This window comes from Carassius gibelio, chromosome A14 (genome assembly GCF_023724105.1).
Source record: "Carassius gibelio isolate Cgi1373 ecotype wild population from Czech Republic chromosome A14, carGib1.2-hapl.c, whole genome shotgun sequence".
NCBI lineage: Eukaryota > Metazoa > Chordata > Actinopteri > Cypriniformes > Cyprinidae > Carassius > Carassius gibelio.
In genome coordinates this window covers 7,863,535-7,879,524 of record NC_068384.1, presented here as the reverse complement: position 1 = coordinate 7,879,524, position 15,990 = coordinate 7,863,535, and the positions used below count along the sequence as shown (strand labels likewise).

Below are 15,990 nucleotides of genomic sequence, written 5' to 3'. Positions count from 1 at the left end.
TGTAGATGAATTTGTTTCTTCATCAGATTGGGAGAAATGTAGCATCGCATCAGTGTCCCATCAATGGATGCTCTGCAGTGAATGGGTGCCGTCAGATCGAGAGTCCAAACAGCTGATAAAACGGTCCAAAAATAAACAAATATGTATTTGTATTTTGATGTGAGAGACAACAGGAAATTTATTTTTTAACTGGAGGAAGTGTTATTATGGATTATGGACTTTGGTTTTATCTGGAAGCAATGGTTTGATATTAAAATTGCCTTGTTGGATTAATTTTTGGACCAATCGGACTAGGCTATATCCTCTGAACTCTAGGTGGCGCTGTCTTCAAACTTTTCTGGCACCTTCAGGAAACCCTAATTATTATTTCCACCAAATTTTGTGCCAATGCATCAAAGTGTTTATATGGTGTAGTTTAAACAAAAACTAAAATTTGCTGAGAATTTACTGTTGTTTAAATTATGAATTTAACTCTTTCCCCGCCAGCGTGTTTTTTTTTTTTAAACTTATTATTATTATTTTTAAGTGGCCAAACACCACCAGCATTTCTGATATTTTTTCAAAAATGTCATGGCTTCCAGAATATTTTGTTGAATGAATATCTGAGCATGCAACACACAAACATAAAGAACAATTTTTTTTTTTATCAACACTTGAACGTAAGTTAGTTCTATTTGAAAAAAAAAAAAGCAACATTTTGATCAAAAAGCTGAGAAAATCAGATTTTTATTAAAGACTACATCTGGATCATATTCATTTTTTAATGATCAGAGCATAGATGCAGTAGATTGCTTCCATCAACGCCCCAAAGCTTCACAGTCCTTAATGTTTCCGGGATCCACATTTCACTCGGTAACATAAGGCAGTTTTCATTTATATGCTCTTTATGGTTAATGATCGCATTGTTTTTCATATGCATCTGCTTTCATAAGAGATCACTCGTTTCTGCGTCTTCCTCACCTGTGTTTGTGATCAGTCGATTGGACTCTTTCAGAAGATTTGTAATAGCTACCAATTCAAATCATGTTTGGGGTAGGGAAAGAGTTAATTTGGGGTTGGTTTCATCTTTTGTCTTCTCCAGATGTTAACTGATGGATTGAAGTGCTGTGGATTATTGTGATGTTTTTATCAGCTGTTTGGACTCTCATTCTGACGGCACCCATTCACTGCAGAGCATCCATTGATGAGACACTGATGCAGTGCTAACAAATAAACATTTATTTGAATGTTTAATGGCGCAGGAGTCCTGTTCCGTGAGCCACCCTCATCATAGCGAACCTCTGATGGACTCTGACATTAGTTGGCATTTTCCTCTTCTTCTTCCTCCTCTTCCTCAACACAGAGATGAAGATGAGCACGCCGAGCATGGACATGCTGATAGACACACACACGCTGAAGAACAGCAGGGGCTTGTTCTCCGCGATCCGTGTGCAGAGCTCGCAGCTCGTCCCGTTGTCCGTGTCCCAGCAGGTCAAAGGTCGCTGGTCAGCTGTGGATGGGAACCCGCGGTGAGTGATGATGTCCCGGTACACGCTGACAGACGCTTTGGGTCGAGAGTGATGAGCGGCAGAGCTGAAGAGACCATACTTGATATCATGACGATGGTCCTGAAGCCTCCAGACATAAAACCCTTTCAGATTGACGCCGTCCAACTCACGAGCTGCTCGGAGAACAGAGAAAGAGTTGAATCAATCATCACTAGCACTATTTATAACATGTATTTATTTCAGTTTAGAATGTTAATACAATTTAAATGCATTTACTGTAAATATATAGATGCTATTTCATATCTCTTTCCACACAAAACAAAAAACATATTTAGATTTTTTTTTTTTTGATGGTTCATTTATTTTTCAACAATTTATAAATTTTCTTACATTTTATGATTTAGTTAATATTTCAATAATTTAACAACACATTTGCATGTTAATGGCTCTTTGATGTCGGTTAATGGTCACAAAATGAAGTTAAACTTTTTTTTTGTGTGTTTTATTTTAATATTTTACAATTAATCATTTCCATTCTAAAATCTAATTAATAAGCATATTCACAGTTCTCTTAATTCGGTCATCAGTCACATGTTACAAACACGCCAAGTTCCACCTCCACACAATCACAGCGCACACCCTCACCTGAATACTAGTCATCACCACCTGCTCCTCATCATCCACTCATCAGCGCTGCACCATAAAAGCCACACACACGCACTCAGTCATCGTCCGGCAACTTCATCTCCGGTGCCCTCGGCCGTCAGCTCAGGCTCCCAACCACGGCCACGCTGGCCGCTTACCAGGTCTACACAATCACCGGCAGGCCGTTAAGCAAAAAATATGTACGTTACTGTGTGGGTCCCATATCCCTCCAGACAGGACTTCTACACCATGAGGAAATCCACCTGCTGGTTCTGGAGGACTCCACCTCTGACCTAATCCTAGGGCGCCCATGGTTGGAGCAGCATAACCCTGTGATCTCCTGGAAGACCGGAGAAATCCTGAAGTGGGGCGAAGCTTGCTTTCAATCATGTATCTCCGGCTGCCCTGTTCCCTTGGAACATCCCCCTGAACCGCTACCAGTTTACTCCACATCCATTGAAAGCCCTGTCGAGAACCAATCCATCTCCATTCCCCAGTACTACGTCCACCTTCAGCGATGTCTTCTGCCCTACACGGGCCCCCAAGCTGCCTCCACATCGGCAGTAGGATGGTGCAATAGATCTGCTGCTGGGTGAACCAGTGCCAAAGGGACGGATATATCCCCTATCCGTTCCCCGAAGAGAAAGCCATGGAGGACTACATCAAGGAGGCGCTGGAACAAGCCAACCACTATTAAGGAACTGCAACGATTGCTTGGCTTCGCCAACTTTTATAGACGATTCATTCAGAATTTTAATACAATCACCAGCCCTCTAACCAATCTTCTCCACCAGAAGCCAAAATCTCTGTCTTGGACTCCTGCCGCCACCGAGGCCTTCCAGGCCCTCAAGCAAGCCTTCACGACCGCCCCACTCCTTGTACATCCAGACCCCGATCTGCCATTCATAGTGGAAGTGGACGCCTCAACTACCGGAGTGGGAGCGGCCCTTTCACAGCAGCAGGGGACTCCCAGCCGCCTCCATCCATATGCCTTCTTCTCCAGGAAACTCAACCCGGCGGAGGTAAACTATGACATCGGGAATAGGGAGTTACTTGCCATCAAACTTGCCCTGGAGGAGTGGAGACATTGGCTGGAGGGAGCCAAACGTCCGTTTCAAGTTCTCACTGACCACAAGAACCTGGAATACCTTAGAGCAGCCAAGAGACTCAACCCCAGACAGGCCGGCTGGGCGTTATTCTTAACCCGCTTCCAGTTTTCCATCTCCTACCGCCCAGGGGCAAAGATCGTAAAGGCCGATGCTCTATCCAGATGTTACGCACCCGAAGAAAGGTTAGAAAACCCAGAACCCATCCTCCAGGACAAGGTCATAGTTGCCCCTATCACCTGGTCAGTTGAGACTCTTCCTCCTGCCGAACCTCCTAACAACACCCCGCCGGGTTGCCCACCAGGACACCAATATATCCCCAGGACACAGCGCACTCCACTTATCCACTCCACCCATACATCACTTGGCACTGGTCACCCGGGGGTCAATGAAACCCTCTCGTTGCTACGGGAATGCTTCTGGTCGCAGAACTGATGTTTAACCATGTATTCAGGTACTTCGGCATCCCAGAAGACATTGTGTCGGATCGGGCCACCAGTTCATCTCCCGGGTATGGAGAGCGTTTCACTCCCTCCTAGGTGTGGCCATCAGCAGATAAATCCGGTCACTTATAAACTCCAGCTTCCCCCTGAGTACCGGATTCACCCTACATTTCAGCGCAGGTTATACAGTCAAGGACATCCTGGACTCCCGGCGGCGTGGTGGGAAGCTGGAATACCTAGTGGACTGGGAAGGATACGGTCCAGAGGAACGTTCCTGGGTCCCACGCAACGACATCTTGGATCCCGCCTTACTGGATACCTTCCATTCACCCCAACCGACCAGCTCCCAGGGGAAGAGGACGCCCACCATGTCGTCGGGGTCCCCGGCCCTCAGGAGCGGGCCCTGGGGAGAGGGGGTACTATTACAAACACGCCAGGTTCCACCTCCATACAATCACAGCGCACACCCTCACCTGAATACTAGTCATCACCACCTGCTCCTCATCATCCACTCATCAGCGCTGCACCATAAAAGCCACACACACGCACTCAGTCACTGCCGGTCACGTTTGCGACAAGATCATTCCTGTATGCTTAATATTAGGACTAACTCCTCTTCTACTCTCTCTAAGGATAGCCTCCGAAGATACCAATTCCCCTAAAGTGCGTGTGTGTGGTTCCCCTACCCTTCCAGAAGTCACTACCTTCCCGGCACGGATCCCAACACCCATCCACTCCTCACTACCTGCTCCTCTGCTTGTGTCTTTAATAAACAACTTCATCTGTTACTCCTCTGTCTCCCGAGTGATCCGTAACATCATATGCACGTAAACAAATAAAATATTTGATCAGTGTTTTATTTTGACATTTTTAAATGAATTATTTTTATATTTTATTATAATTTATTAACTCTAACTGAAAATATTATGATTTAGTTAATATTTCAATTTAACACAGATGCATGTTCAGAGTTCTCTGATGTAGTTAATGATCACATGATAACAAAATATTTAGTAAAAATCTTTTTGTTTTTGTATAAATTTATTTTAATTGCTTTTTATTTTATTTTAAAGTAACTCATTTATTAATAGCCAGTGTTTTTCTCAGTTTGGAAAGCTCTGATAGCACACACACTGTTTGTACGCAGGTAAAAATAGGTGTTGTTCACAGCTTTATCAAGTGATCTGTCAGAAGGCACACAAACTAAAGCGTGAAGCGACGCTGACTCACATCCGCACAAACACTGTAAAAGCAGACGCACTGGGCTCAAGGATCATACAGCATCCACATGACACCCGTGTGTCCCTGTGTGCTCATAACGTCTCAAAGGTTGCTCATTAACAGCTCTAAGACAGAATTACAGCGGTGCGACCTTTGACCCTGATGTCAAACCTCAGAGGAAGCGGCTGATTATGCCGCGTAAAACAGATAACACTAGATAACACACACTGCTGCGCTAGCATTCTGCAAAACAGCTCTTTAATCTCTAATGTTGTTATCAGATATAACGAGACATGTTTCATAATTAGTGCTCTTTGCTGAGGCAAGGATCGTTCTTTATATTGCTTATATTTAAGGATTATACATTTTCAGCACACCCCATATTGTCATGAAGAACAAAATATATCGTATATCTCAAAATGATTTGAGGGAACAAGCTGTCAATGTTTTGCTTCAAATCAAATGTTATTCAGTTCTGATTCATCTCAGAGGTGGTTGGTTTGGTTTAAGGAATGGAAAATTGTTTTATAATGCTAAAATAATTATGCATTATGCTAAAATAAAATAAATAATTAAAAATAATGGGAATTTTGGAAAAGTGCTAAAAGTGGGGACTTGCTTTATATATGGCAAATGAAACTAAATAATAATAATAAAAAAATAATAGTAATCAATAGTAATAGCAATAACAAAAATAATTATATAATACAACAAATTAATTATATAACTGATATGTAAACTAAATATATTATATAATATATAACATTTTAAATAAATATTTATATTTTAAATAAAATATTTAATTATTTATTTAATATTTAGTTTAGGGAGAAATGTAACAAAAAAAAAGAAATAAATAAAAGAATAATTTAATAATAATATCCGCAGTAATAACAATAACAAGTAAGAATAATACAATAAAATAATAAAATAACTTTTAATTAAACTATGAAATATTTAAGTGAAGTGAAGTGAAGTGAAAGTGACATTCAGCCAAATATGGTGACCCATACTCAGAATTTGTGCTCTGCATTTAACCCATCCGAAATGCACACACACAGAGCAGTGAACACACACACACACTGTGAGCACACACCCAGAGCAGTGGGTAGCCATTTATGCTGCGGCGCCCGGGGAGCACATGGGGGTTCGATGCCTTGCTCAAGGGCACCTAAGTCGTGGTATTGAAGGTGGAGAGAGAGCTGTTCATGCACTCCCCCCACCCACGATTCCTTCCGGCCCGAGACTAGAACCCACAACCCTTCGATTGGGAGTCCTACCCTCTAACCATTAGGCCACGACTTCCCAAAGCGTGCTATATGCTATATTTAGATGCTATATTCAAATTTAATTCTAACTATATAATTGAATATTAAAAATTATTAAAAAGACAAAAATGTGCTTCTAAAATTCTTAAATAAATATTCAGATTCTGATTCATATCAGAACTGTTTGGTACATTTTAAGGAATTAAATATATATTTTTAAATTCTTATTATGAAAATTAATTGGGAAAAGACATAATGGAACCAAACGCTAAAAGTGGGTACTTACTTTACATATAACAAATGGATAAAAAAAATAAATAAATAAAAAATAAAAAAAATAATAATAATAGTTAAGAGGTTAAAATGATGAAATGGTAAAAATTGATAATCGAAATTCTAAAATCCTTCTATTCAGCCTCTGCTCACCCTTCAGTGCCTCCTGCAGGTAGCTCCTGATATAGCTCTGTCTCAGCTGGTCATCATGAACCTCATGATCGTCCACCCCTGCTGCCGTGACGATGATGGGGAGGCGATCACCATAGTGATTCCTCACCCATCCCAGCATCCTGCGGAGGCCCCAGGGCACGAGTGCCTGTCCCAGGTGCGATCTTGGCCAGGTGGGATCCTTTGTCCGCGAGCAGCCATGCTCCAAGTTCAGTGGCTTCGGGTGTTTCCATGGCGACACCAAACACGTCGTGAAGTGATTAAGAGCGATGAAATCGAGTGCCCCTTTAAGCTCCGCCCTTTCGTTGTCGGAGAAGCCAATCAGAGTATTGCCACGCCCCTCATTCCCTTCACCAATCAGAGGGTCGAGAAAAATTTCCAGTTCGAACTCCAAAAACTGTTGCTGGGCGGATTTGTGAGATTCTAAAAATGGATTGGCCGGTTCAACCCAATCAGCATGAAGAGCCAAACTAACAGCCCCGCCTTGTGTCTGTCTAAACTGCGCATCATAAATGTGCCACGCCTTTGCGTGCGCTAATAGCAAGTGACGTGCCACTGTTTGTCGTTCCTTGGCATACAAATCATTTAACCGGTTTGGCTCATTAATGGTGATCCACGTCGACACCAAGGCTCCAAATTCATGAAAGCAAAACACAGCATAATTGACAAATGCTTCCACAACGCTAGCGTTTCTCCATCCGCCGTTAGCGTGTAGTGGTTGAGGTAAACCCAGTGAGGACGAGAGGTTGCTGGGTTGATACAGGATCACGACCGGATGGATTCCTCTGCGCGTGAGCTCCATCAACAAACACCTGTAGAACCGAACCTTCTCTGGGTCAACAGATGCCGGGTCACCGCCGGGCGCAAGCTGTGTCCAGTCTAGAGTGAAACGGTAGTGCGATGACCCCGTGACCCCCAGCAGGAAGAGGTGCCGCTGGATGAACAGGAAGTCTGTGCACTGTGCCGGCCGTGTGTGAAGCAGGACTCCAGTGACGGGTGTGAGAGCACCGTCGCCCGACAGGTTCCAGCGGTACAGCTGCGGATCGGTGAACTGAGGCGAGAACGGATGCAGATGCACCTGACCAACATGACGAGAAAATAATATCAAACATTCTTAAACAGTACGAGTCAAGAGGTTTCACATGCACTGAAACCTGGAAATAACCTAAATAAACCTAGATAAATTACTATTACGTTATTTCAGAAAAATATGATAAAAAAGCAACATATTAGACGATGTTAACGGTTCACAAAATAATTTTCATTTAGTTTGACCACTGTTCTGCAGAATAAAACAGAATGTGACTGGATCCATTCGTCAAAACTGCTTAAATAATACAGATTATGTGTTTTTTCCTCTTTCCTCACCTGTAATACTGACTCGGACACACCGAACTGGAAGTCACAGGGGAATCGTCCCTCGATGTGTGGCGTGTTTTCGGCTGGGAATCCGTTGTCTCTGACCAGCCTTCTGTAGAAGTGAGCGCTGGTCTTCGGGACTCTGTGGCGCTCAGCTTTACTAAAGTCAATGTAGAATAAACCTCTCCGTATTCTGTAACCATCATTCCACTCATACCCATCCAACAGACTCCAGGCCGTGTATCCGAACACACGCACTCCATCTACAGAAACGGCTGAGAGGACAAAGAGGAACGTTATGGACAAACTATCTTTCATATGTCCTTAAATTCATTCAGCGTTCATCCCTAGTGCAGATTACACACAACTCAGAGAAGTGCATCTATATTTTAATCATTAGTGTGTTATGGCGATATATTGTGATTCTTTTATGCATTTGTTTCTTTTAATTGTGATGATTTTGGCTCATATTTAACAAAAACCCACCAATTCACAATCTCAACTAATTAGAATACTTCATAAAAACAACAAAAAAATAAATAAATATTGGCCTTCTGGAAAGTATGTTAATTTACTGTACATGTACTCAATACTTGGTAGGGAATCCTTTTGCTTTAATTACTGTCTCAGTTCGGCGTGTCATGGAGGTGATCAGTTTGTGGCTCTGCTGAGGTGGTCTGGAAACCCAGGTTTCTTTGATAGTGGTCTTCAGCTCATCTTCATTGTTTGGTCTCTTGTTTCTCATCTTCCTCTTGACAATAGCCCATAGATTCTCTCTGGGGTTCAGGTCTGGAGAGTTTGCTGGCCAGTCAAGCACACCAACACCATGGTCATTTAACCAACTTTTGGTGCTTTTGGCAGTGTGGGCAGGTGCCAAATACTGCTGGAAAATTAAATCAGCATCTTCAAAAAGCTGGTCAGCAGAAGCAAGCATGAAGTGCTCCAAGATTTCTTAGTAAACGGGTGCAGTGACCAACACCAGCAGATGACATTGTACCCCAAATCATCACAGACTGAGGAAACTTAACACTTCAAGCAACTCTCCACCCTTCCTCCAGACTCCAGGACCTTGGTTTCCAAATGAAATACAAAACTTGCTCTCATCTGAAAAGAGGACTTTGGACCACTGTGCAACAGTCCAGTTCTTCTTCTCCTCACCCCAGATAAGACGCCTCTGACGTTGTCTGTGGTTTAGTAAATTCCTTGACACTTCCTTGCCTCAGTTCATTCCTTGTAAAGTTCACTCAAATTCTTGAATCGATTTTGCTTGACAATTCTCTTAAGGCTGCGTATCTCTCGGTTGGTTGTGCATCTTAACTTTCTGTTAACATGCTTGGATACAGCACTCTGTGAACAGCATCTTCTTTGGCAATGAATGTTTGTGGCTTACCCTCCTTGTGAAGGGTGTCAATGATTGTTTTCTGGACAACTGTCAGATCAGCAGTCTTCTCCATGATTGTGTAGACTAGTGAACCAAACTGAGAGAACATTTTGAAGGCTCAGGAAACCTTTGCAGGTGTTTTGTGTTGATTAGCTGATTGGCATGTCACCATATTCTAATTTGTCGAGATGAATTTGGGGTTTTTGTTAAATGTGAGCCAAAATCATCACAATTAAAATAACCAAATACTTAAATTACTTCAGTCTGAGTGCATTGGATTTATTTAATGCACAGGTTTCACAATTTGAGTTGAATTTCTGAAATACATGAACTTTTCCACAACATTCTAATTTATTGAGACACACACACCTCGCATTACTTGTAAGATGAATGACTTCATAGTATAAATGTTCACAGTGTCCTCAACTCCAACAGAAGCATCAGAAAACCATCCGTTCTCTGCTATCAGCACCTGCGGATCACCGTAAGTCTGCTGGACCCAGACCAGAACGCTCCTCAGGTCCAGATTCACCATCAGCCCGAACCGGGCCAGTCCTTTACCCACCTTCAGCGTCTCCCGCTCAAAGGCCAGAGAGAAGAAGTCTGCAGTGCCCTTCATCCAGAGCCGCTCCTGCACACTGAACTCTGGGATTACGCCGCGGTGCGAGGCCTTCAGCGACTCGGGATAATCTCCACTTCCATATATGGGCTCTGCGAACCAGCCAATCACAGACTCCATGGTCTTTTGACAGAGCTCCACGTTGGCAGGCGTGGCCTGGCCATGAAGAGGCTCCACCCAATAAGAGCCGAGGGAGATGGAGACTTTACCGTTCTGATGGGGTCTGAAGAGTTTGTCGTAAATATGCCACGCTTTAGCATGAGCCTGCGGAGACACCAAAGCAAACCCTCATCAAAACTGAAGCCACTGGTCAGATCTGAGTTTAAATTATATGAAGACATTAGTCTAATTATCAAGTAAATTAAAGTAAAAATGATAAATATAATTTATTAAATAACTGTATTAATTATATTACACTGAATCTTTGTCATGAAAAATTACATTTAAGAATAAAAGTTAAACCTAATAAAACATATACAGTAGACACATTTCTGCAGCGTTTTTTACTATGATGAATAAAATAAAATAAAATAAAATTTTCAAAAAATTTGTCTATTGTCATTAAAGTCAATGCAGAAATAAAGAAATAAAATAATGAATCCTTATGGCTTAAAAAATAGGCTAGTTCTACTTTTTGTTCTTCAATTTATTATTATTATTATTATTTATACATAATTAATATTGTGGACTAGTACTAAAAAAGGACAATACTAATTAAATGAACATAAATCAATAGAAAAAAATATCAAAAATAGAAAATATAATTTATATTTATAAAGAAATTATTATTTAAATCCCTCCTCAAAAATTTAATTACAGTAAAAAAAAAAAAACATAAAAAGACATATATTTTAGAAAGGATGTAATATTTACTTAATTCTCATTAAAATAATTTCAATTAAAAAATAAATGTCTTTAAATATATATTTTATCTTCTTTATGTAAAATAAATAAATAAATAGATTTTGGTGTAAAAGGTGACCAGGATATTTTATTTACAGAACTATTTAAATATTTCTACCTGTATCTTAATTTAGTTTGTGGTTATTGGAGGCTCATGAATCCCTAAATATCTCCTGACACACAGTCTGACATGCTGCATTATTTCTGCATTTACTCTTTTCACACCCGACCTTTGACCTCTGACCCCATACTCACCCTGAGGAGGTTGTGTGCTGCTATGTAGGGGTCAGCGGGGTCTCCGGTCACTCCGGGAGCGTGAGCGCCGGTCCCATAGCCCTGGAGAGCCAGGAGATATGGGTTATGCATTGTAATCCAGAAGCGGACTTCGGCACCAAAAGTTCGGAAACAAAACGCAGCGTAATCTGCAAAAACCTCCGCTGTGCTCCGGTTGAGCCATCCTCCAAACCGCTCCTGCAGGACCTGCGGGAAATCCCAGTGAAACAGAGTCACGACCGGCTCTACATGAAGCTCCTTCAGCTTCCCGATCAAACGGCGGTAATGCTGCACTCCAGCCGGGTTGGGATTCGCCGTGGCATCCCCATCCGGGAAAATCCGTGTCCAGGATAAAGAAAAAGCATAGAAGTTCACACCTAGATACTGAACTGACTTCAGATCCTCCTCCCATTGGATGTAGCTATCACTGGACGGATCCCTTTGATGAGTAAAGCGATCCCAAACCGACTCACCCTTCCCATCCGCATCCCAGGATCCTTCGGTCGGGAATGCCGCAGACCCAACACCCCACAGAAACCCGCTGGGAAACACACCAGTCTGCAGGAACGTCTCGTTGAGTGGCTGCAGCCACAGTTTAGATGCTTTCCCCTGGACCTTCTCAATCGTTCCCCATAAAATCAATGCTAAAGATACGCACACAAACAAACCACGAAACATCGTAAGACACCTAGAGGAGCACAGATCCACTCATCGTCCTCCACTGGAAAACCAAAGCATTACTAATAAAAGAGAGAGAGAGCGACGCACATAAACACTGCAGATCTGAGAGTGCAGGAAGACGGAGCTCTGATCAATGATTAACATGAACTCTGATCCTCTCATGACTTACAGTGTCTGAGAACGAGAGAGAGAGAAAGAGAGAGAGAGACTGATGATGGATGGAGAGAGAGAGAGAGAGAGAGAGAGGAAAGGAGCAGAGAGAATGAAGGATGTTTTATCTGGCAGATCAATGGAGTAAATTTAATTTGGCTTTTTCTGAAACACACTGATGGATGTCTCTCTGGGCCCTGCAAACTATCTTAGATCACACCTTTCATACTCTATTTAATTTATATATCAATATCCACTATTTACAATATTCATCAGTATAAAAACATGTATTACAATTAATTGTTATATTTAAAAATAAATACAAGATATATTTAATAAAAAACGTGAATGTCCTCAAAACTGGCTTGGTTTTCGATAAGATGCAAAATATTATGTATCTAATAATAATAATAATAAACAAATCGATAAACAACAACAATAGACAAATAAAATAAAAATAAATACATTTTTCTGAATCATCAACAATTTTTTATTAAGTAGAGATGTTAAACAATCACTAATTACTGCTAAACTATAACTTTGCACCAAATTGGTTTATTATTTTGTTTATTATTAATTTTTTAGTTTGTTCGTTTTTATTGCCAAACCAGCATATATTAATGCATTTTAGAAAGAGACAAATAGCAGTAACAATAACTGACAACCAACTCATCAATATAACTAACATTATATAACATTTTTCATTTCAATATTTCATAAAAATATTGCTAGTAAACTTCACATATAATTTAAAGGAATGGCAAGACACTGAATTAAATCTAAAATTGAGAAGTAGAAAAGTAGTATCTTGTATAATATACTTCAATAATCTGTTTTATTTACTTCTGTTTTCTTTAAATTGAAATATATAATTTTAACATACTGACAGAAAACATTTCAAACAATAAACATTCAGTTAGCAAATTTATTTAACTCACTGTTTGAATTATTTTAATTAAAAAAATAATAAACTAATATAAAGAGAAATTATATATTATAATTTTATTTATTTATTTCTTATTTAAGATTCAAATTTTAGGTCTGGGATTGTGAAAAATAAATAAATAAATAAATAAATAAATAAATAAAATCTATTTTTACATACAAGGCATTTGAAAATAAATTAATCTAAAACTCTTGTAATGTGACCATATAACAAAGAAAAAGGTGGAAATCTGTAAGTTGTAATAAAAATCCTAATAAAACATGTAACATATAAGTGAAAATGTATAAAGAAAGACCTAGATATGAACATTTATTATTTGCAATCTCTGCAACACGTGCATCTGACCTCGCTTTCATTTCAAGCTGTCATTTCTGAAGAACAGCTTCAATATCCCTCTAAAGACGTTTCAGACATCAGACCGGAATACAAGCAAACCGCTGCAATGAAAACAACAATAAACCTTTGCTTTACATTCAGGGTTGAAGATCAAACTCAATTGAAGTGGATGACAGCTCCAGGACATGTGATTGTAGTTTTATAGGCTCAGTGCTGCGTGCGATTGTGTTTGGAGACATAATTTGAGCGTCTGATTAGATCACAAGACTGTTCAAAGACGATGCTGAACGAAAATCAGCTCGAACAGTGGAAAACAACACGTGTAACAGCAAAACAAGAGACACAAACACAGAAAACCTGATTTTCTGTCTTCAGTGCCCTACAAAGACAACATCCTGTCTGAAATACAATAGCTTTAGTGAGTGAACTTTAACAACTCGACTCACATCCAGTAAAAAAATCCATTTATGAAATATATTGTCATATGAAGTAAAAATATATAGAAAAATGTTATGGTATGTGTAATACATTTGTGAACATATTTCCGTTTCTATCTATCCATCCACCCTAAACCTGTCAATACTAGTTGATTTTGTACAGGTAATACACATAATGTTTGTGTGTGAAAGTATATATGGCCTTGTATATCACAATATCAGCCTTGATATGTGGCAATATATTTCATATATTAGATTTTTATATAGGATTACTGTTTTAATCTGCTAAAACTGTTGCTATAATTGCATATAATTACCTCCATCCTTCACATCAGGAGCACGTCGTTGTCTGGTGCTTTAAAACACTTACAATTTTTTGGTAAAAGACTTAAAGTTAAAATAAAATATTATGGTTGCTTAACCACACATATGTTTAATAGAGACAGCCTTCGATGGTGTTTGGTTAACAGCATTAACTGTGTTTGAGGTAAATAGTGAACTTCATTTTACGGTTCCTCACAACAACATTATCAGAAAAATACAGACTGTACTCTGAAATTTGTTGAGAGATGGATATCTCTTATTTAAAGATATCAAGTAAAGTGATAAACGTTGAAAAGAGCAGCCAAATCATCTGCTGGTCAAATATGGTACTGCAAATTCTGGCAAAACGAGTCAAACATAGTTGCGTAATTATTAGGCAATGATTTATATGTTAAACAAACCCTTTTTGAGATATTCATATATTTAAATATACAAACGTTAGAGCACTGTAAGACAAAATTTCACAACAAAGCAGCACATTGATGTTTTCTTTGATGGAGAATCTTTCATGCACTTGTCATGAATACTAGTCAAAGTATTAATTCTATATGAGGATCCATATCTGAGAGTGAATAACCTGGTGGCTGGCAGTAAGTGTCTGACGTTCGGTGAAGTGAAACATCTGAAAAGACCGAAGATAGGCGACATCATTTAAATGAGATTTCACATAAGACACATCTGAAGTCAACATCCAGAGCCAATTTAAACTTAAAACAGGAAATGAAATCAAGTGTTTTTCTCTCTTGCAGAAATATGAATATGTCTGGATGGTGAATGGTGTCTGTTTATGTCACATGTTTCCACCCATTTCTCATTCTGGCCATAAAGCGGATCATAGTGAATTAGTCATCTCAGAACCTGTCCTCCATTCCCCCAGCCTCAAACTGACCACAGAGGACTTAAATCTGTTGCAGAATCGCATCCAGACACTGAGCGCCAAAGACTTTATCCCAAACACCACGACTCAACTTCCTAAATCTGTCCTGGAATATACTAGAGAACATAGACATGGATACATTTAACCCTAAACTGGCTTTGGAGATCTTGGTCACTAAACAAACTCCAGAACCTCTTGGACCAATTGTGTCTGCTTAAGGCGGGACATCTGCGGTTCTTAGACTTGTCATCCAACTTGTTTTCCATCATGGCACTAGGAAGGGAATTTTCCACCTTGACATACCTGCAGTGGTTGGGCTTGAGGACCAAATCAATCAGCAACCAATAATTCACTTACACCACCAATCTTACTCTGAAAATGCTCTTCATTATTTCACATGGGCTACAGACCTATCAGGAGAACAGTCTTACTGGTGTAACCACCAAAAGGTCCATCATTGCATTGTCCAAAAGCGACCTTGATATTCCAATCACTGATGATGTTTTTGGCCGAATTTACTTTGGTGGACAGCTGAATGTAGGTCATCCAGCAGATGCACTGTCGAGGAATCCTATGCAGTGTTAGCTTGGATATCACCTGGCACATTTTAACAAGCGGTGTAAACACAATATTGCAGTCTTCAACTCAACAGCTTTCTTTCTTGTCAAATTTAAGTGCAGAGTCAAAAATAACCCTAAAGTCATAGAAGCCAAGGTCCAAATCCAAACGTTCCAAAAACCAACACTTCAGTCTTAGAGTCATTTAATTTTTTATCCAAAGTGACTTACAAATGAGGACAACAGAAGCAATCAGTTGTAGTGTTAAAATAACTAAAATCAGGTCCAAACCAACAACTTTATAAACTTTATAAATACTGCCTATACACATTTTAAAAATAAAGTAATTAGATAAAAATGACAAATACATACAACTAAATTTCAAAACTTAAAATTTAAATGAAAAACAAAAAATGAAGCTAAAAACAATTACAAATATTAAAGAACAAATGGTATAAGATTATAATAATGATTCTAACATAACACTAAACCAAACACAAAAAAGAAAAACTACATATGTGTATGTACAACAA

The 15,990-nt window shown here is 39.6% G+C and overlaps 1 protein-coding gene and 1 pseudogene across 1 annotated transcript; one reads left to right on the top strand and one right to left on the bottom strand.

Annotated features, from left to right (window-relative positions):
• Positions 1–653: 653 nt before the first annotated feature.
• On the bottom strand, positions 654–11,936 carry klb (klotho beta). Its single transcript, XM_052614995.1, has 5 exons — positions 11,132–11,936; positions 9,724–10,237; positions 7,983–8,248; positions 6,597–7,692; positions 654–1,660 (listed from the first exon to the last, which is right to left on the bottom strand). Exons 1-5 carry the CDS (start codon positions 11,825–11,827, stop codon positions 1,230–1,232), a joined length of 3,003 nt encoding a protein of 1,000 aa, XP_052470955.1. The 5' UTR covers positions 11,828–11,936; the 3' UTR covers positions 654–1,229.
• A 2,861-nt stretch (positions 11,937–14,797) lies between these two features.
• On the top strand, positions 14,798–15,606 carry LOC128027079 (toll-like receptor 1; annotated as a pseudogene).
• The last annotated feature ends 384 nt before the right edge of the window (positions 15,607–15,990 follow it).